This window comes from Erinaceus europaeus, chromosome 8, assembly GCF_950295315.1.
Source record: "Erinaceus europaeus chromosome 8, mEriEur2.1, whole genome shotgun sequence".
Classification (NCBI taxonomy): domain Eukaryota; kingdom Metazoa; phylum Chordata; class Mammalia; order Eulipotyphla; family Erinaceidae; genus Erinaceus; species Erinaceus europaeus.
Window position 1 is genome coordinate 38547275 of NC_080169.1, and position 21712 is coordinate 38568986.

General features: G+C 36.1%; 1 protein-coding gene across 8 annotated transcripts in view; it reads left to right on the forward strand.

Annotated features, from left to right (window-relative positions):
• DGKB (diacylglycerol kinase beta) overlaps nt 1-21712 on the forward strand; it is a 918246-nt gene that overhangs the window by 141823 nt on the left and 754711 nt on the right. For all 8 annotated transcript variants that reach the window (XM_060196157.1, XM_060196160.1, XM_060196152.1 and 5 more), the window contains one exon: nt 18504-18580. In XM_060196157.1, coding sequence (XP_060052140.1) covers nt 18504-18580 — 77 coding nt within the window. The remainder of the gene's footprint in view (nt 1-18503; nt 18581-21712) is intronic.

The following is a 21712-nucleotide window of genomic DNA, read 5'->3' on the forward strand; positions in this document are numbered from 1 at the left end:
TTATTAAAAATATTTGAGTGTCTCCTATGATAGAAAACAGGAACAAGTGTGGAAAAGCAGTTGAATTGCAAAATGAGGTAAAGTGAATTTTGTTACAAATCTAGGTAGAGAATAGCAGTAGAAATTTTACAATCTAATATAGTTTGGAAATACAAACAGATATTTAAGATTTCTTGTAAGATAATTCATTTTTCGGTTTACTGGGCCCATGTAAGGTATATGTAAACCTTTGGTATTTAATAAATCTTAAAAAATGACTCTGAGAGAGTCAAGCCTCAGTCTTTCTGTGACTAAACCCAAGAAAGAAGGAAAAGAAGAAAAGATCTTCCATTTTTAAAATTAAATTTTGACACACCAAGTATAGAGTGGTAAAAATTTAAAGATTAAGGTATTATAATTAGATTTTGAGAACTGGAAAGGAGCGAGTTTATTTGGTTGTAATTATCAGAATATCTCTCAGGTGAGGATCTTCCTGGATGCCAGTTCATGAAAATAGAAGTCACTGACATAGGATTTTGGACCTGAATGTATCTATTTTTTTCCTAATGATCTCCCCAACAGGATTATTCCAGTATGAATTGTGACAAATAACCCACTAAAAATTGGCTTGATTAATTAAACAGCTGTTGCCTTCTTAAGGATGTTTATCTTTTGTTGTTGTTTACTTCTTCCTGTGGAAACCTGAAATATAATGCCCATCTTCAGTTAGCTTCTAAACTTTGTGGGGGACCTGTGTATAAGGAGTCAGATTTTTATATTTCCCCTTCTATTTTATCATAGAATTAAGAATCATTACAGTAAGCATAATTTATTAGCACATGGTATTCCAGAATTTATGCACTTATTTGTGTGTTTGTTCCAGAATTTATGCACTTGTGTGTGTGTGTGTGTGTGTGTGTGTGTGTGTGTGTTTGTATGTTTAGGTATATAGTGCAGTGTCTGCATGTATGTTTGTAAATAATAGGAAATAAATGGTGTTTTGCTAATTTAAAATAGTGTCATGCTACACATAAAAATGAGTAGTAGGACAAGGAATCAGTTTCATGGTCTTAATGTTTTCTCTAATTTTAATTGACTTTTCATGGATTTGGTTAATAAACTTTCAAGCGTATACTTTTGATTTAAAAATGAGTAGTAGGACAAGGAATCAATTTCATGGTTTTAATGTTTTATCTAATTTTAATAGACTTTTCATGGATTTGATTAATATACTTTCAAGTGAATATGTAAATAATTGTGTAGCGATGACCAAAGTTCAGGTACTTTGTATCAAAAACACTTACCTAGCACTCTTACTTCCTCTCCCTATTCTTTCTAACAAGCACCATAGTTTTTGAAGTCTAAGAGGGTTGTTTTGTTACTTTTTCCATATTTTCTTGCTTTAATTATTTAATTCTATATGAGTGAAATAATCTATTTTCTTTCCTTAAATTATTCCACTTAGTGTAATCACCTTAAGTTCCATGCATTTATCATGAAAAAATGATGTTAAATTCTTTTCTGCATTGGGCTTCATCACTCTGGGCAGATCTTTGCAGACAGAGGGACTGAGAGGGGGCTAGATAGTGGTGCAAGTAGTTAAGCTCACCTATTACCAAGCGCAAGGACCCAGGGTGGAACCCCTGCTCCCTACCTACAAGGGATCCACTTCATGAGTAGTGCATCAGCTTTGTGGGAATCTATTTTTCTTTCCATTTTCTCATCCTCTCTCAATTTCTCTTTATCCTATCTTAAAAAAAAATAGGAGAGAAAAAAAATGCCAGTAGGAGCAGTGGATTCCTAGTGCCATTGCCAACCCCAGCAGTAACCCTGATGAGAATTATAAAAGAAAAGAGGAAAAGGGAGAGGGAGAGGAAGAGGGAGAGGGAGAGGGAAAGAGAGAGGGAGAGAGAGAAAGAGAGAGGGAGAGAGAGAGGGAGAAAGAGAGGGAGAAAGAGAGGGAGAAAGAAAGGGAGAGAGAGGGGGGGAGAGAAAGAGAGAGAGAGAAAGAGAAAGAGAAAGAGAAAGAGAAAGAGAAAGAGAGAAAGAGAAAGAAAGAGAAAGAAAAAGAGAAAAAGGAACATAGACAGAGAAAAAGAAGGGAATCCATCTAGTGTGGCAGGCGCCAAGTTCTAATCTGGGATACAGGGATACATTCATACCAAAGCAGGCAAACTAACCAGGCAAGCTGCTTTACTGATTTATTTTATTTTATTTTTGTTTTTTGCCTCCAGGGTTAACACTGGCACTCGGTGCCTGCACCAGGAATCCACTGCTCCTGGAGGCTACTTTTTTTTTTTTCTCTCCAGGGTTATTGCTGGGCTCGGTGCCTGCACCATGAATCCACCACTCCTGGAGGCCATTTTTCCCCCTTTTGTTGCTCTTGTCGTTGTAGCCTCACTGTGGTTATTATTATTGCCATTGTTGATGTTGTTCTTGATGTTGTTCGTTGTTGGATAGGACAGAGAGAAATGGAGAGAGGAGGGGAAGACAGAGAGAGGGAGAGAAAGACAGACACCTGCAGACCTGCTTCACCACCTGTGAAGTGACTCCCCTGCAGGTGGGGAGCCCGGGGCTCAAACTGGTATCCTTAAGCCGGTCCTTGCGCTTGGCGCCACATGCGCTTAACCCACTATGCCACCGCCTACCCCCGACGGGAGGCTACTTTTTTCCACCTTTTGTTGCCCTTTTTGTTTTATCATTGTTGTGCTTATTATTATTGTTGTTATTGCTGTTGTTGTTGTTGGATAGGGCAGAGAGAAATTGAGAGAGGATGGGGAGACAGAGAGGAGGAGAAAAAGACACCTGCAGATCTGCAGGTCTGTGAAGCAGACCCCCCCTGCAGGTGGGGAGCCAGGGGTTCCAACCGGGATGCCTGTGCGGATCCTTAACCCACTGCACTACCACTCAACCCTCCTTTGCCATTTTTTTTAAATAAATAGTAGCATACTGGTGTATATATACACACATATACATATACATATACATATACATATACATATACATATACATATACATATACATATACATATACATATACATACACATATTCTCTACCCACATATCTGTCCATAGGCATTAGGCTAATTGGATATTATGAATAGTGCTGTGATCAATTACAGATAAATGTCTAGGCATAAGAGTATAGGATCATTAGATATTTCCATATTTTTAAGGACTCTTCATACTATTTTGCATAGGGACTCCACCGATTTAAGTTTACTCTAACAAGTATATCTAAGTTCCTCTTCCTTCACATCCATATTCATGGCCCTTTAAAATTTAGAATCTGGGGGGGGGAGTTAGGAAGATGGCGGCCTGAGAAGTCGCTAACAGCGAGTGCTCTGATCGCATCGTCGGCAACGGTAGGATTTTCTGCCTTTAGCAGGCCAGTCAAAAAGGGGGGACACCAAAGAAGTGATTACAATTTAATTTGGGTTAAGAATTAGAGTAAAGGTGACACGGACTAGCGGGGCGCCAGAATTCCCAGGCGGCGCCGGGCAAAGCGAGTACGCCGGGCATTGTCCTCCGCCAGCCCAGGAAGGCAGCTCCTCCGCCGGTTGCAGAGCGCGGCGGGCAGAGGACCCTGAGAGAGCACTTTAGCTCAGGAGCTTCCTCTTGGGAGTCTCCAGGGTCCACCGTGACCCTGAGGGCGGATCCAAAGACTTCTTGAGTATAGCTCTCATTGGATCAAAGGACTTGGAGCTAGTTTTCATTTTTGAGAAATCCTTTAAAAAAGTCTGGAGGGGGGGGTTTCCCAGAAGATGGCGGACTGAGAAGCGGCTAGCCTTGGAGCTACGGACACATCTCTTGTAAACAATAGGATTTTCTGCCTTTAACAGGCCAGCCAATAAGGGGCCATAGCGGTGACAACAAGGAGGTGTCTATAACTTAATTTGGGTTAAGAATTAGAGTAGGGGGAAAAAATTCTTTTTTCTTCCTTTTAATTTTGAAGCATACATCCTTCCTGCCAACCCCCCCCCCTCCCATAAGCAGTGCCTGGGACCAGCTACTAGCAGGATACCCCATACCACCAAACAGGGTGTTTTTTTGTTTTTTTTTTTTAAATTCACTGATACACATTTGGGAAGTTCCTCGCACTGCTCTTTAATTACAACTCTTCTTCTTATCTTCTCCCTTTTCTCTCTCTTATCTCTCTCTCTCTCTCTCTCTTTTTTTAATCTTGTCATACACTTCTTCCTTCTTCTTTGCCTTTCTGAATTTGTGAATTACTTTGGGGAAGAAATCTGACCCAGAGTGGACTCTCTATGTGTGTATCTCTGCTCTAGTTCCCTTTCCCCTCTTGTTACCCCTAGAATATACACTGGATAGTAGATTTGCATAACTGTCTATTCTTGCTATCCTCTCTTTCTTTTCTCTTTCTTCACTGGGATTTGGTTACTATTTTTTCACGGACTGGAGAAATTGTTTGGCTAACTGGTAAAGATAAACTACTTCAATACTTATTTCAGTTGCTACTGTTATTCCGGAGGTTGGTGAGTGCAATTGTCATAAAGGTATTTAGTACAGTGTTACTTGTGCTCACAACACAACAACTGAGGAACAACAGAGCATAAAAAAAAGAGAGAAACACATAAATAAAAAAAAGGGTATATTAAAAACAAATAAAACTGCTACCCCAATGAATGAAGACAAGAGCCCAGAAGAAACCACAAATCAGTCAGAAGTAACCATAGATAAGAAAAGTATGCAAGCAATAATAAATTTATTAATCACAGAAATGAAAACAACATTGGAGGAAAGGAATGGCAGTATTAGGGAAACAACAGTTGAGACCCCCAAGGAAAATACTGATTATCTTGAGACAATTAGAGAACTGAAAGCTGAAATAGCTGTAATGAAGAAAGAAGCTGAGGCAAGGGCAAACAGACTAACAGAAGCAGAAAAAAGAATTAGTCAGACAGAGGATGAGTTAGAGAAAACTAAGAAAGAGGTGAAAGAGCTTAAAAAGAGATTGAGAGACACTGAAAACAACAACAGAGACATATGGGATGATCTCAAAAGATGTAACATTCGTATAATTGGCCTGCCAGAGGAAGAAAGAGAGGAAGGGGAAGAAAACATTCTAGAGGAAATAATAGAAGAAAACTTCTGAGACCTGAATAACAGAAAGGATATCAAGGTTCAAGAGGCCCAGAGAGTACCAAACAGAATCAACCCAGACCTGAAGACACCAAGACACACCATAGTCACAATGAGAAGAAGTAAGGATAAAGAAAGGATCCTAAAGGCTGCAAGAGAGAAATAAAAAGTCACATACAGGGGAAAACCCATAAGACTATCTGCAGATTTCTCAACTCAAATTCTAAGAGCCAGAAGGGAGTGGCAAGATATCTATCGAGCCCTGAATGAAAAAGGTTTTCAACCAAGGATAATATATCCTGCTAGACTTTCATTCAAGCTAGATGGAGGGATCAAAACCTTCTTAGACAAACAACAGTTAAAGGAGGCAACCATCACCAAGCCTGCCCTGAAAGAGGTACTAAAATACCTCTTATGAACAAGAACATCACTATAATACTTGCAATATATCAGAGTAAACAAATTGTTTTTTAGAACAATGGCACTACAATACATTAAATCCATAATATCAATAAATGTCAATGGCTTAAACTCACCCATCAAAAGGCACAGGGTGGGGGGATGGATCAGAAAACATAACCCAACCATATGCTGCTTGCAAGAATCCCATCTGTCACAACAAGATAAACACAGACTTAAAGTGAAAGGATCGAAAACTATCATACAGGCTAACAGTCCACAAAAAAGGGCAGGAACAGCCATTCTCATCTCAGACACGATAGATTTTAAATTAAATAAAGTAATAAAAGATAGGCAAGGACATTACATAATGATTAGAGGATCAATCAGCCAAGAAGACTTAACAATTATTAACATCTATGCACCCAACGAGGGACCATCTAAATACATTAAGCATCTACTGAAAGAATTTCAAAAATACATCAATAGTAATATAATAATAGTGGGAGACTTCAATACCCCACTCTCACACTTAGACAGATCAACAAAGCAGAGACCAATAAAGATACAAGAGAATTGAATGAAGAGATTGACAGACTAGACCTCTTGGACATTTTCAGAGTCCTCCACCCCAAAAAACTGGAACACACCTTCTTTTCAAATCCACATAACACATACTCAAGGATAGACCACATGTTAGGCCACAAAGACAGCATCAATAAATTCAAGAGCGTTGAAATCATCCCAAGTATCTTCTCAGACCACAGTGGAGTAAAACTAACTTTTAACAACAAACGGAAAATTATTAAAAGACATAGAATTTGGAAACTAAACAACATGCTCTTTAAGAATCACTGGGTCAGAGACTCACTCAAACAGGAAATTTAAATGTTCCTGGAAACTAATGAAAATGAAGACACAACCTATCAAAATATTTGGGACACAGCTAAAGCAGTACTGACAGGGAAACTTATAGCCATACAATCACATATTAAACACCAAGAAGAAGCCCAAATGAACGACCTTACTACACACCTCAAGGACTTAGAGGAAGAGGAACAAAGGAACCCTAAAGCAACCAGAAGGACAGAAATCACTAAAGTTAGAGCAGAAATAAACAACATCGAAAATAAAAGAACCATACAAAAGATCAATGAAGCCAAATGTTGGTTCTTTGAAAGATTAAACAAAATTGACAAAACCCTAGCCAGACTCACCAAACAAAAAAGAGAGAAGACTCAAATTAATAGAATTGTAAACAATACAGGAGATATCACAACTGACACCACAGAAATACAGAGAATTCTGCGAAACTTCTATAAAGAACTATATGCCACCAAGCTAGAGAATCTGGAAGAAATGGAACAATTCCTAGAAACCTATGCACTTCCAAAACTGAACCAAGAAGAACTACAAAATCTAAATGCACCAATCACAGACAAAGAAATTGAAACCGTTATTAAGAATCTCCCCAACAACAAAAGTCCTGGACCAGATGGCTTCACAAACGAATTCTACAAAACTTTCAGGAAACAGTTAATACCCATACTTCTTAAGCTATTCCATAAGACTGAAGAAACAGGAATACTCCCTTCCACCTTTTATGAAGCCAACATCACCCTGATACCAAAAGCTGATAGGGACAGAACAAAAAAGGAAAACTACAGACCAATATCTCTGATGAACATAGATGCCAAAATATTAAACAAGATCTTGGCCAACCGGATACAGCAACACATCAAAAAGATTGTTCATCATGACCAAGTGGGATTCATCCCAGGAATGCAAGGCTGGTTCAACATCCGTAAATCAATCAATGTCATTCATCACATCAATAAAAGCAAAGCCAAAAACCACATGATTATCTCAATAGATGCAGAGAAAGCCTTTGACAAAATCCAACACCCATTCATGCTCAAAACTCTACAAAAAATGGGAATATATGGGAAATTCCTCAAGATAGTGGAGTCTATATATAGCAAACCTACAGCCAACATCATACTCAATGGACAGAAGCTGAAAGCATTCCCCCTCAGATCGGGGACTAGACAGGGCTGTCCACTGTCACCGTTACTCTTCAACACAGTATTGGAAGTTCTTGCCATAGCAATCAGGCAAGAGAAAGAAATCAAAGGGATACAGATTGGAAGGGAAGAAGTCAAGCTCTCACTATTTGCAGATGATATGATAGTATACATAGAAAGACCTAAAGAATCCAGTAGAAAATTACTGGAAGTTGTTAGGCAATATAGCAAGGTATCAGGCTACAAAATCAACGTACAAAAATCAGTGGCATTTCTTTATGCAAATACTAAATCTCAAGAAGAAGACATCCAGAAATCACTCCCATTTACTGTTTCAGAATCTGATCTCTGTAGCAGTGTTTGCCTCTGCCAAGGTACTTGTCAAAGTAATAACTATAATTTGTTACACTTCAAGAACAGCACTGATTAATTCAATTCCAATATTTATCACAATGTCATGTTTTGGATTCATAATAAATTTAAATGCTGTTCAAAAGTGAACATGTATATTTTCTTCCTGAGGGCAACAGACAATTCAGCAAAGCACTGGACAGAGCAAATTGGTTCTGATGACAGTGTGGAAAGTGCTAATAAATTGTAAGCTACAGGGTAAGGCCTAGTCTACTAGGTAAATGTGTACATGTATCCACAAGCAAGGGGGCAATTATATACCACAAAGTAAAAGTGCTTGATAGCCCTTCAAGATTAGATTTATATCAAATAAGCCTGGCATTCTAGTAGTATGGGCTAAAGAAGGCAACATAAATTCTCAAATCATATATTTATTACTTAGGCCTAAACACCTTCCTCTCCTAGCCCTTACTTCACTTCCCTCAATCACTCTATGTACTCAATAAACTATACTAAAGGCAGTAATAAAAAATACTCTTCCATTTAAAAAAATCCCTTATACCAGAACACTAGCTTTATTTTTACTCCTTGATAAGCTTCAGAAGAAACATTATATAACTGGTCAAGAGTTATACTGGCAAAAACTATATATCAAGTAAAGGACGATAACTGTCCCTATGACAGCCTTTGTTAGAATAATCAAACAAGTACATGCAGAAAAACTTGTGGCTAACTAAGACCCCACTAAAATCCAGGCCTGTTTCCTCCCTAACTTGAGGCCAGATCCCTTAAACCTTATACTGGTTTGGATACAACAACAACAGCAACAACAAAAAACTCGGCACTTTAACAACTGTGAGAAAGCCCAAGTTTGTCAGACAAAGAAGTGACTATAAAAGCTGGATAAGGGCGAGAGATAGGTTCACTTAATGGTGGCCTTTTTGGCCACTATCGGCAGCCCTACTCAATCACCTAGGTTAGTAGAAAAATTTTAGGATTCCCCCATAGATAATATGGGCCTAAACCTCTGGTAGATAGATCCCTCTCTCTACCGCCACTGGTCACCCATTGGGAATATCATTATAAGCCCTTTTTTTTATAGGATTCTTCACGACCATACCCTCACCATGAAATAGCAATGACAAGGACTGCCCCATTCACTAAAGGGAGGCTGGGTCATCCTATTCTTCCACTCAAGGAGGATTAGTTCTGAAATTAGTGCAGCATTCTAATGTGCACAGTTGTGACTATGAACTGTGGGCTCAGTCTGACAGGGACTCAGAGCTTTAACAGGCTCCTATTGATAAATATGAATGGACATGGGCCCTGGGTTAGATCATTGTTGTTAAAGGTTAACTACATGTATATATATTCTTCAAGTATGTAATCTACTCTCTGTCCTAGCCCTGCTTCTTTGTTTTACTCACAACTGGGACACCATCTTCCCAGACAAAATTTCTGGTCAGCTCTCACATTAGCTATCTAGCTCAAGCAAAGATTAATAAGACATAGGTTCTGAAAATTTCTTTTTTTTTAAATTCAATATTTTAATTTTTATTATTAATTTTACAGTGGCTTACAAGATTGTATGATTGCAGTATAGTTTTAATTGGCAATTTTTCACTCTCCTGTCACCAAAGGTCTGTATCCCCATTCCCATCCCATAGATAACCACTATAGTTCTCCCACCTTCATAAAAATAGGATGACATTTTTTTCACATTTGTATATTCAAATTTTCTATATTCTGCATATGAATGAAACTATTCTGTAGCTGTCCCTACCTCCTTACTTATTTCACTGAGCATAATCTCCAACACCATCTACTTTATCTTCAAAAGACACAATATTATCTTTTTTTATTGCTACATAATGTCCATGTCCAGCAGAGAAGCAATTACAGAAGTAAATACAAAGAAAATATTTTATATATCCATTTTGCATAAAATGCACACAATCAGCAAATTCACATACATAGAAAATAGACTAGTAGTATGAGTTGGAGGGGTGGAAAATGAATATTTAATGGACATGTTTATTTTTGTGGGGAGTGGCTGTGATGTCAATATTATGGAATTAAACAATGATTATGACTATATAGAACTGTGGATGTTTTTTCATGTTGTTACTTATAAAATGGAAATATTGACAAGACTATAGGATAACAGCGGTACATTTCTACACAGTGCCCATCCCCAGAGCTCCATATCCAATCCCCTCCCTTTATAGCTTCCCTATTCTTTATCCCTTTGGGAGTATGACTCCAGAATCATTATGCTGTGCAGAAGGTGGAAGGTCTGGCTTCTATAATTCCTTCTCCACTGAACATGGATGTTGGCGGGTCAATCCATACTCCCAGCCTCTGTCTCTCTATCCTCAGTGTGGCAGGGATCTGGGGAGGCAGGGCTCCAGGACACATTGGTGGGGTCCTCTGCACAAGGAAGTCAGGTTGGCATCATTATAGCATCTAGAACCTAGTGGCTGAAAAAGAGTTAGGACAGAAAGCAGAACAAATTGTTGACTAATCATGAACCTAAAAGCAAGAATATAACTGATGAAGATTTGGGGTCTCTGTTTTGGAAAAAGCTAGGAGGTCTATTTTAGGTATATTCCAAGGGGTATATTTTCCAACTTTGACTTTACTAATTCTTGCCTGAGCCTGTCATCTAATATGCAGGTAGACACAGGTTATTGTCATAGTTGAAAATAGGACTAGAAAGCTGAATTAGGGAAGACAGTACCTCACAAATATGGGAAAAGTATATAAAAAGCGTTAGCTGTAAACCCCATCAATTTGGTCTGGGGCCCATATTTAGTTTAGGAGCCTATGTAACCTTTGCATCCCTGTAGGTCTGGGCTTGAATTCTGTGGTCACAGCTAGGAACATACCAGGCTGCACTAATTTCAGGACCCATCTTCCTCAGGTGGTAGGTAGAGTATGTTGTCAAACCTCCATTTGGAGAATGGAACATTACCTACCATTGCTGATCCACGTTGAGGGCAAGGTCCTTTAGGGGCCCCCAAAGGTGTCCATTATATTGTTCCTGATGGAGATGACCCATGACAGTGCTGAGAGTGATCTGTTAGAGGTCTAGATCCATCATGTCTATGTGGGAATCCCAGGACTCCCTGACTAGAGTCCCAGGTGTTGGGGTGCCTGGTAGTGACTAAAGAGTCAACATTGAAGTATGCCAGCCTCTTGCCCTTATTAAGCTTTTGTAGTCCTTACTTTGATAAGATTAGCTTTGGAGTGACTGAGGGAAGTGTAATAGTAAGTAGGGGAGGAGGATATCTAGGTCTTTCGGGGTATCTCTCTCCCTCTCCGGTGGGGTGGTCTCCAGGGGAAAGGTAACGGGCTGGTTCTTTCTCACTCATGACAGGGGTGACACGAAGTAAAAGACACCAGGGGACTCTTAGCGTGCCTAGAATCTGAGTCCATCGAATCCCAGAATCCTAGAGTCCATTTATTAGCAAAGTGGACATGAGTTAAATAGAAAAGCAATGGAGGTAATTATTGCTGAAACATGTCAGAAATTATAGGTTTCTTAACAGTCAGCATGCCCCTAAGGTAGGGGGCTGGTATGACAGGAATTGATGAGATACAAGACAGTTATTTTCCATGACACAAGCAACTTAATTATCCAAAGGTATTTGAGAGAAGCATAGGGGTTAAACCCATAGGGTGAGACAGAGAGAAGATGAATATCAAAAAGCCATATAGTTTGGAATTTCTTTTGTCTGGGGTCTGAGGTGTGTGATGAAGTGTGTGATAAGGTGTGTTCTTCTGTGATCAGAAGGTGACTTTGAATAAGTGAATCTGCAGCCATGTGGCCTGCAGTTAATGGAGGGAAGTATTGGGGTATCTGTGGGCCTGAGAGTCAAGAAGGAAAGAACCAAGTCTGAGTTTCCCCCCTTATGCTCACCTCGGTTGAGAGAGACTTACCAAGAGGTTATCTTCTCAGACCTCCATCCAAAGATGGGGGTGGTTCTCCCTAAGCTCTATCAGGCTTACACATGGTCCCAACAAAGGTCTAAGTAGAAACTATTTCATTAGGTACTTTAAGGTGTCTTTTTAGGTCTTTCTACTTGCTTGCTTCATTTATTGACTCACTGTAACTATTGTGCATGTTTGCTTTAATGTATATATTTTGCCTTAATTTATGGATAAGTGTGTACATCTGCCCTATCTCATGGGACCTGGTCTATATCTAGGTTTTGAGGATTTGTTAGGAAGTGGACCACCTGAAATGGAATTAAGAAGTCCTATGAGAAAGGAAAGGTCTCACCCAAGTAATGATGCTGAAGGGTTGACATTCCACACCTGACATATTCTGAAGTGAAGCATGCCAAGATGGTATGTTGTTTTAACTGGGCTGGCTTCACGGGAAGGTAACAGAGATAACCAGAGACACACGGCTGAGCTGAAAACACAGTTTAATCTTTATTCATGAGCGGGCCAACATGTGCTCTCCTGTCTTTCTCCTCCCGCGGCAGAGAGAGACCCTTAAACTAATCACCACACAGATCTGTCTTGCATCCTTCTCCTTTCGCGGCTGCAGGGAGAACTCTGGGACTATGTAGCATAGGGGGGAGGGAGAAAAAGAGGCGCGGAACTAGCAGGGGCTAAACCACAATCTCCTGGTGGGGGGGAGAGCAATACCAAACCAATGTGAAGCGTAGCAACAATGGTACTCATTGCATTGATTAGGTTGGGATCAGCAGATGCAACATCAGTTGGTGTGACTTAAGAAAAGCATGCAGGGAAGTGAGCCTTGCCCTAGAGGGGTTCCAGGCCCAAGAGAAATATGAGCTTTATGCCAAAAGGAAAAGGTTCCTGCTGTCTTATGGTTTAAGAAGGCAATAGATAGTTATTGCTATAACCAAATTATTTGGCAATTGGGTTAACTTTGAAAATCCCCTTGTTAGGATTTGCTGTATCATACAAGACCTCACCATAATTTATGTTCTTTTACGCTATTTATGTATAGCAGTATCTTCTAAAGTAGCACCATGAGATGCTTCTGTTCTCCTTAGAGTAAACTTTTTTGGAGACAGTATTTCAAAGAACAAGTAATTATTAGAAAATGTATTAACAATTTGAGTACACTGTTAAATTAAATCTGATTATCAATTTGAAGTCTTAAGTGCTTAGATTGAAGAAACATATACTCAGCCCATGGTCTATGCATCAAAAAGTTTGAAATATTCAATACATTTCCCCCTCTCATATTAATTAAATAGTTATTTGTGTGGTCCGGGAGGTGGCACAGTGGATAAAGCACTGAATTCTCAAGCATGAGGTCCCGAGTTCAATCCCGGGCAGCACATGTGCCAAAGTGATGTTCTGTTCTTTCTCTCCTGTCTCTCTCATGAATAAATAGATAAAATCTTTAAAAAATAGTTATTGTGAGACCGTAAGTTAAGAGGAGTGTATATTAACACCATTCCCACAACCAAAGGTCTGTGTCCCTCCACCCATCAAACCCACCCCCAGTGAAGCTGAACAATATACCCTCACCCTCCACCTAGATAGAGATTTTTACTTTGGTGCCATACTCCAAACTCTGCTTTGAGTTTCCCTTTATGTCTTCTTTTTCAACTTCTGTTTATGAGTGGGTTCATCCCATACTAGTCTTTATCTTTCTGAGTTAGCTCACTTAACACAATTCCTTCTAGCTTCATTCAAGATGGGAAAGAGAAGGTGGGTTCATTGTTCTTAATAGCTGTGAAGTATTCCATTGTATATATATACCACAACTTTCTCAGTCACTCATCTGTTGTTGGTCACCTGGGTTGCTTCTAGGTTTTAGCTATTATGAACTATGCTGCTATGGATACAGGTGTACACATAACTTTTTGGTAGATTGTTATGGAGTCCTCAGGATATATCCCTAGGAGAGAAATTACTGGGTTATGTGGGAGGTTTATTTCTAGCCTTGTGAGAGTTTTCTAGACTGCTCTCCATAGAGGTTGGAGAAGGGTTCCTTTGTCCCCACAACCTCTCCAGCATTTGTTGCTGCTGTCATTTTTGAAGTATGTCATTCTCACAGGGGTGAGGTAGTATCTTAATGTCTTTATTTGCATTTCTCTGACAGTCAGTGACCTGGAGAAATTTTTCATGTGTGTGTTCGCCTTTTGGATCTCTTCTGTAGTGAATATTCTGTTCATATCCTCTGCCTATTTTTTGGATGGGATCACTTGCTTTTTTGTTATTAAGTTTGGTGAGTTTATATATATTCTGGTTATTAGTCTCTTTTCTGATGAAGATCTTTTCCCATTCTGTGAAGAATATCTTTGTTTGTGTGATGGCTTCTTTTGCTGTGTAAAAGTTATTCAAGTTGATGTAGTTCCATTGATTTGTTTTTGTTTAATTTTTCCTTGCAATTGAGCTTATATCATCAAAGATGTCCTTGAAGTTTAGGTGGGAAAGTGTTCCACCAATGTTTTTCTCTAAATATTTGATAGTTTATGGCCTAACATCCAGGTTCTTGATCCATTTGGAATTGACTTTTGTTTCTGGTGAGATAAAGTTTTTCAGTTTCATTCTTCTACGTGTTTCAACTTAGTTTTCCCAGCACTATGTTTGAATGTAGTCTCCTTCCTCCATTTAATACTTTGGACCCCTTTATCAAAAATTAGATGTCCATAGGTGTGGGGGTTTAGTTCTGGGCTTGTATTTCTGTTCCACTAGTATATGTACCTATTTTTGTTCCAGTACCAGGCTGTTTTGATTATGATGCCCTTATAGTATAGTTTGAGTTCTGAGAGTATGCTACCCCCATTTCTGTTTCCTTTTCCTCAAGATTTTTTTGGCAAGAATTGTGAATGTATTAAGTTACCAAGTTATATATTTTAAAATCATTAAAATTATGGTTTTTCTCTCTGAAGAATACATTGTTCTTTAAAAAATAATTATGAAATTATAACAATATATAATATGTATTGATTTTTAACATTGTAGTTTACATTTTATAGCCATATAAGCATACATTAGGAAGCAAGAAAGAACTCACATAAACAACCTGACTGAATACCTTAAAGACTTAGATGAATAAAGGAAGCCTAAAAGCAATCAGAAGAACTGACATAACTAAAATTATGGCAAAAATAAATAACATAGAAAATAAGAGAACCATATGAAACATCAATAAAGATATATATTGTTTCTTCTCTTTGAAATAGTAAACAAAATTGATAAACCCTTAGCCAGACTCAAATAAAAAGAGAGAGAAAGTGAAGATTCAGATAAATAGGGCGGTAAATGAAAGAGGAGATATCACAACAGACATAGCAGAAATCCAAAGTACCATGCAAGGCTTCTATGAACAACTCTGCCACCAAGTTAGAGAACCTGGAAGAAATGGACAAGTTCCTAGATACCCACAAACTTCAAAAATTAAACAAAGAGTAACTAGACAATATGAACAGGCCAATTATAACAAAAGTTATTGAAATAGTTATTAAAAATCTTCCTGAGAATAAAAGTCCTGGAACAAATGGTTTTATAAATAAATTCTACAAAACCTTCAAGGAAGAGTTAATTCAGGACAGTAAGGCATCTGGTTGAGCACTATGAGACAATGAGCAAGTAGTGGGGTTCAAGCCCTGGTCCCCACCTGTAAGAGGAAAGCTTCACAAGTGGTGAAGCAGGACTTCAGGGATCTCTTTGTCTCTCCCCCTCTTTATTTCCTCCTTCGTCTCAATTTATGGCTGTCTCAATCTAATAAATACAGATAATAAAAAGATAAGTATTAACAAAAAGAGTCAATACTTTTACCTTTAAAACTCTTCCAAATGACTGAAGACACAAAAATACTCCTTTCCAGCTTCTATGAAGTCAGCATCACTCTGATAGGAAAAGCAGACAAAGTCATAACAAAAAAAGAGAATTATAGAAAAATATTTCTGATGAACATAGATGCTAAAATATTGAAAAATAATTCTAGCCAACTAGATACAACAGCGTATAATAAGATTGTTAATCATGACCAAGTGTTGTTTATCCCAGGGATTCAAGGCTGGTTTAAATATGTCAATGAAAGCAAGACCAAAAACCACATGACTATATCAATAAACACAGAAAAAGCCTTTGAAAGAATCCAACATCTCTTCATGATAACAATCCTACAAATATAGGAATGGAAGGCAAATTCTGCAAGATAGTGGAGTCTATATATAGAACATGATACTAAATGGTAAAAAACTGGAAGCATTCCCCCTCTGATCAAGTAATATATAGGGATGCCCATTATCACCATTACTATTCAACATAGTGTTGGAAATTCTTGCCACAGCAATCAGGCAGGAGCAAGGAATTAAAAAGATACAGATTGGAAGAGAAGAGGTCAAACTCTCTCTATTTGTAGATGATATGATAGTATACATATAAAAACCTAAGGAATATATCAGGAAGCTCTTGGAAGTTATCAGGCATTATAGTAAAGTGTCACACTACAAAATTAACACAGAAAAGTCAGTGGCATTCCTTTATGCAAACACAAAGGTAGTTGAGTAAAAAATTAGAAATCAATTCTTTTACTATAGCAATAAAAACAGTAAAATATCTAGGAATAAACCTAACAAAAGAATTGAAAGATTTGTGTACTGAATATTGTGAGTCACTATTCAAGGAAACAAAACAAAACAAAAAGTGCAAAAAACTGGAAAGCTGTTCCACGTTCAAATGAATATGCCTTCCAAAGTCATATACAAATTTAATGCAATCCCCATCAAGGTTCTATCTATTTTTTAATTTTTTAGGAGAATAGAACAAAAGTTATAAATATCTGGAACTAGAAAAGACCTAGAATTGCCAAAACAATCTTGAGAAGAAAGAACAGAACTGGAGGCATCACAATTCCAGATCTCAGATTGTATTATAAGGCCATTGTACTCAAAACTGTCAGGTACTGTAACATAGACACACAGACCAATAGAATAGAATTGAGAGTCCAGAAATAATCCCCTCTACCTATGGATATCTAATCTTTGACAAAGGTACTCCAACTATTAAATGGGGAAAGGTGATCCTCTTCAACAAATGGTGTTGGGGAAATTGAGTTGAAACATGCAGAAGAATGAAACTGAACCACTGTATTTCACCAAACACAAAAGTAAATTGCAAATGGATCAAGGACTTGGATGTTATACCAGAAACGAACAACCACTTAGAGGAAAATATTGGCAGAACTCTTTTCTGACTAAATTTTAAAGTCATAGTCAGTGGAACAAATCCAATTAAAAAAGACTATAACAAAAATTCACCAATGGGGCTACATTAAATTAAAAAGCTCCTAAGCTCCTGCACAACAAAATAAATCACCACCCAAAGAGACCCCTTATAGAATGAAAGATCTTTATATGTCATACATCAGACAAAAAGCTAAAACCACAATTATATAAAAAGCTCAACAAACTCAGCAAAAAAAAAAAATAATCCAATGACCCCATCCAAAAATTGGGAGAGGATATGGACAAAATATTCACCAAAGAAGAGATCCAAAAGGCCAACAAACATCTGAAAAAACATATCCATCCAAAAAGATTTGTGTATACCTATGTTCATAGCAGTACAATTTGTAATAGCCCAAACCTGGAAGCAAAACAGTTGTTCAACAACAGATGAGTGACTAAGTAAATTGTGGTATATATATGCAATAGAATACTACTCAACTATTAAAATTGCTAACTTCATTTTCTTCACCACATCTTGGATAGAGCTTGAAAGAATCATGTTAAGTGAGATAAGTCAGAATCAAAAGGATGAAGATGGGATGATCTCACACACAGCAGAAATTGAAAAACAACATCAGATGGGAAAACACTAAGAAGAATATGGTTTTGTGTATTGCACTAAATTAAAAAACTCTGGAGTGGGGAGCAGGTCCTGGAACATGATGGCTGTGGAGAACCTAGTGGGGGTTGAACTGTTATGTGGAAAACTGAGAAATGTTACACAGGTATAAACTACTGTATTTTACTGTGTGCTGTAAACCATTAATCCCCCAATATAGAAAAAAGTTCTTTATTAAAAAATGCAATCCAGAATAATGCACTCTGATTTAGTTTGGGTAGTATATTTAGATTTTGTTTCTTAAAATGAAATAATTAAATTTAGTGTTGACTTTTACATATTTTAGACAATTTAAAAATATCTGAAACTATAACATCTGAAATTTTCCCCTGAGTGGAGTCACTGTTGTGATTTTGATACATATTTTAGTTTTCCTGTTAATTCAGTATGGTTAATGGAGTGATATGTGCAAAAGAAAAGTCACTATGTGAATTATAATATTCAACAAAGTGTACCTATGTTTTCTTTAAGTAAGATTATGTCACTCATTTAAATACTAAATTTTCAAAGTAATGAATAAAAAAACTGCTGCTTATTCATCTATGTGCTCACTAACTGTTCCATCTTGAGACATACAGCAGGATAAATTATAATGAATTTATCTTTCTTTTGATGATTTTGCTTTTTGAAATTAAATATATTTTCAAATATGATAAATAACATCTTAACTTTTAAAGTTCACTTTTAAATTTAATATGTTGGTAGTTGGATTATAAGTGATACTTGTTTCCAGAGACAGTAATGTAACTACAGTAGTCAAATATAAACAATCAGTATGTTTTCCTTTTCTTACAGATTCTACAAAGAAATTAAAAGATGTTCTTGAAGAATTCCATGGTAATGGTGTGCTTGCAAAGTATAATCCTGAAGGGGTAAAACTTCTCTTTTCTTTATATCAGTTCCATGCACATGCATAGAGGGGTATATTATTTAATCAAGTATTCTTCAAATTATTTAAAATGTATAATATAAACAAAGTGGCATTCTATTCTTGAAGTTGCATTAAATGTTATACTAGCTTTTAATCCAGAAACATATTGTTAATGAAAATAACTTCTCTTTTGAGATGCTTGAAGAGGTATAGCTCACCTACAAAACAGGATTTTATTTTCTTAGAAGTTAGAAAACGGGATTCTATGGAAAGAGTAAGAAAATATCTGACTTCCAAATTTTAACCTAAAATGAAAGTTGGTATAAGAAAGCATGTATTAATATTTTCAGGAGATTATTCTTTTGCCTGAAGAAAAGTTCTGTAATAGACTTCAATCTTCTGCCTCTTTAATGACACCACTTACACAAAACTTTAGGAATTTGTTCTCCCATTTTGTGTTTAAAATGTTATCAGGTTTTCTACAAGTGACTAGCATTCTTTCTCACAAAACTTTGTATGCAACAGATAGCTTATGAACACCATTCTTAATTTTTTTCCATTCTAGTAGTTTGTTAAATAGCCATTAATTTAATATTAGCTGAAATGTTACATTTTTAATGTTAATCATCATTACTATGAGTGTTTTGGGTTATATAGGAGTTCAAACAAACAACCCTTTGCAAGATTATTTTCCTGCATGCATTATCAACATATATAGATAGATATATTTGCTGCCTCAAATGTGATTTTTTTGTTAACATTACACTTGTGTTTTTGAATTTTTATAAAAGCACAGTTAATTATTACCCTTCAATATTTTATTTCTCTGGAATTTATAAAAGTTACATTTTATGTTCATATTGTTTTATAACTTTCATTATTTCTTAATATTTAGCTTTATAGTACATCATCTTTTCTCATACTATGTACACTACTCTATCTTTTTAAACTGTTTCATTTTCCTTTTTAACAATAAAAATTTAGCACTTATAAAAAATAGGGGGAAAGGCAACTTAAAGTCATTTCATATATATATATATACATACATATATATATGTATATATATGAATAAAGAAAACATCTGGTCAACATTTCCTTCACATTTATTTTGTGCTAGGTACTATAAGAGAGAAAATAATATCAACAAATAAATTTATAGAACAGAAAAATCTCGCAAGACCACATAAACAGACCGAGAAAAGTCAAAGTGCTGTACAACCCAAAACATCACAAGCATTTACATCCCAACTGTAGTAGCAAAGATACCTGTTATTAAATCTATACACAGAAATAAAAACAGATTTTTTTGCTAAATATATTTGCTGTCTATAACTTAATTTGGAGTGTAATCTTATTTGTAGTCTTTTTGCTTCACTATTATAATTCTCTCTGATTTTGTATTACTAATATGTATTTTATAAGTATTATTAGTTTTGATATACCAAATGCATTGCTATATGATTAGTGTTCTTAATAATTAACTACTACCTGCATACATATATACTCTTCAAATGCATTCTTAAAATAATTAAGTTGAACACCAATAATTTATATTATGATTCAAAAGTAAATTTAAAGTGTCTCTAATCTTCTTACATAAGAGAAAATTTATGAGAAATTTTATTACATAAGAACATTTAAAGTTGGCATGAATCTTTAATTCTTGCATATATTTTACTAAAGTCAGCAGGATATAGATGTATTCAATGTGTGAAAGTACTATTTAGGTCTATAGTGTCTCTTTAATAAATTATATTATTCAATTTGTAAAATATTACTTTAATTGTGTAAACTATGATCAATTCTTATGAGAAGTTATCTTTCTCTTCTACTTAGTTGAGCCGAAATATATTTGGAATATAATAATACTTTTTGATTCTTGATAATACAAGAAAAATTGGAAAAGTTATGTATCTAGTCTGTCATTGGCTAAGTCCTTTTTTTAACGTTTTGTTTTATGAATGATCATGGATCCATATACAGTGTGTTGGCAATCACCCTAAATTGAATAACTTATTTTTAATTCCTAACCTTCAATGACAATTTTATAATAATTATCTAAAAAAATTATAAGTCTAAGCAAAATCTTTAAAGATCCTCTTAGAATTAAAAACTTTAGGTATTCTTGATATTCTCCAACACATAAGAATGTAATGCTTTCTAAATAGACTCATTTGAAAAAAAAGTGCTATGGCATTCCCAAGATTAACCAGCTAAGTTCATGACAATTAACTATTCTTAGTGATTATTTACCCAAAATACTAGTTGCCTTTTCCTTTTGGCTTCATTGAGTAAAAAATCATAGACTGAGATATCTTGGGAAATCAAAAGGGTAAAAGCAAACTATTTAATTTACATTGAATGGCATTGTTTATGAATGAGTACAACATTGCAGTACACAATTATCACAGAGTTAAAATGAACAAAGCGGAGATAATATGATTCCATGATGTTATATATATTTGTAGTATTTATATATATATATATTACACAGTTATGTTTGATTAATTATATTTAATACTATATGAGTAATATATTGTTAGGGTCATAATCATAACTAGTTTGTAAAAGAGATCCTATCTTAGTGATTACTAAGGGTTCACAGTAAGATAGTCAAGACATCTCAGATACCTAATTTATTGTAAGAGGAACAGTATTTGACAATATGAGAAAAATCAGTCCTGCATATCCTGCACTTGTGTGATTTTTATTTGTTCATTGGTTTAAATGGTTTTTGTTTTGATTGGTTATAGATTTAAGATTTGACTTTAAACTATACTAATGATATCTGAAGAAATTAAGTGGTTTACTTAGGAAAAGTTATTTTTTCAAAGGTATGGTGAGAGGATATGCATTTTATTCTAACATAAGTAGACACTAGAAGTGAAGAGTACTTGTTCATAATTTATTACATCTAAGCATTGTTAGCTCTGAATAACTTGCTCCAGAAAATTTTAACCATACTATACATGCACTCATTATATTTCCCACATGTCAGTTAACACTATTTGCTTATTGTAGTCAAAGATTAATTTAGTCACTTATTCAAAAGTATTAGCTTACTTCAGAATCAGAATCACCTGATGATCATCTTGTTAAAGCATAAATTGGAGGGTCTTAGAACATAACTCAG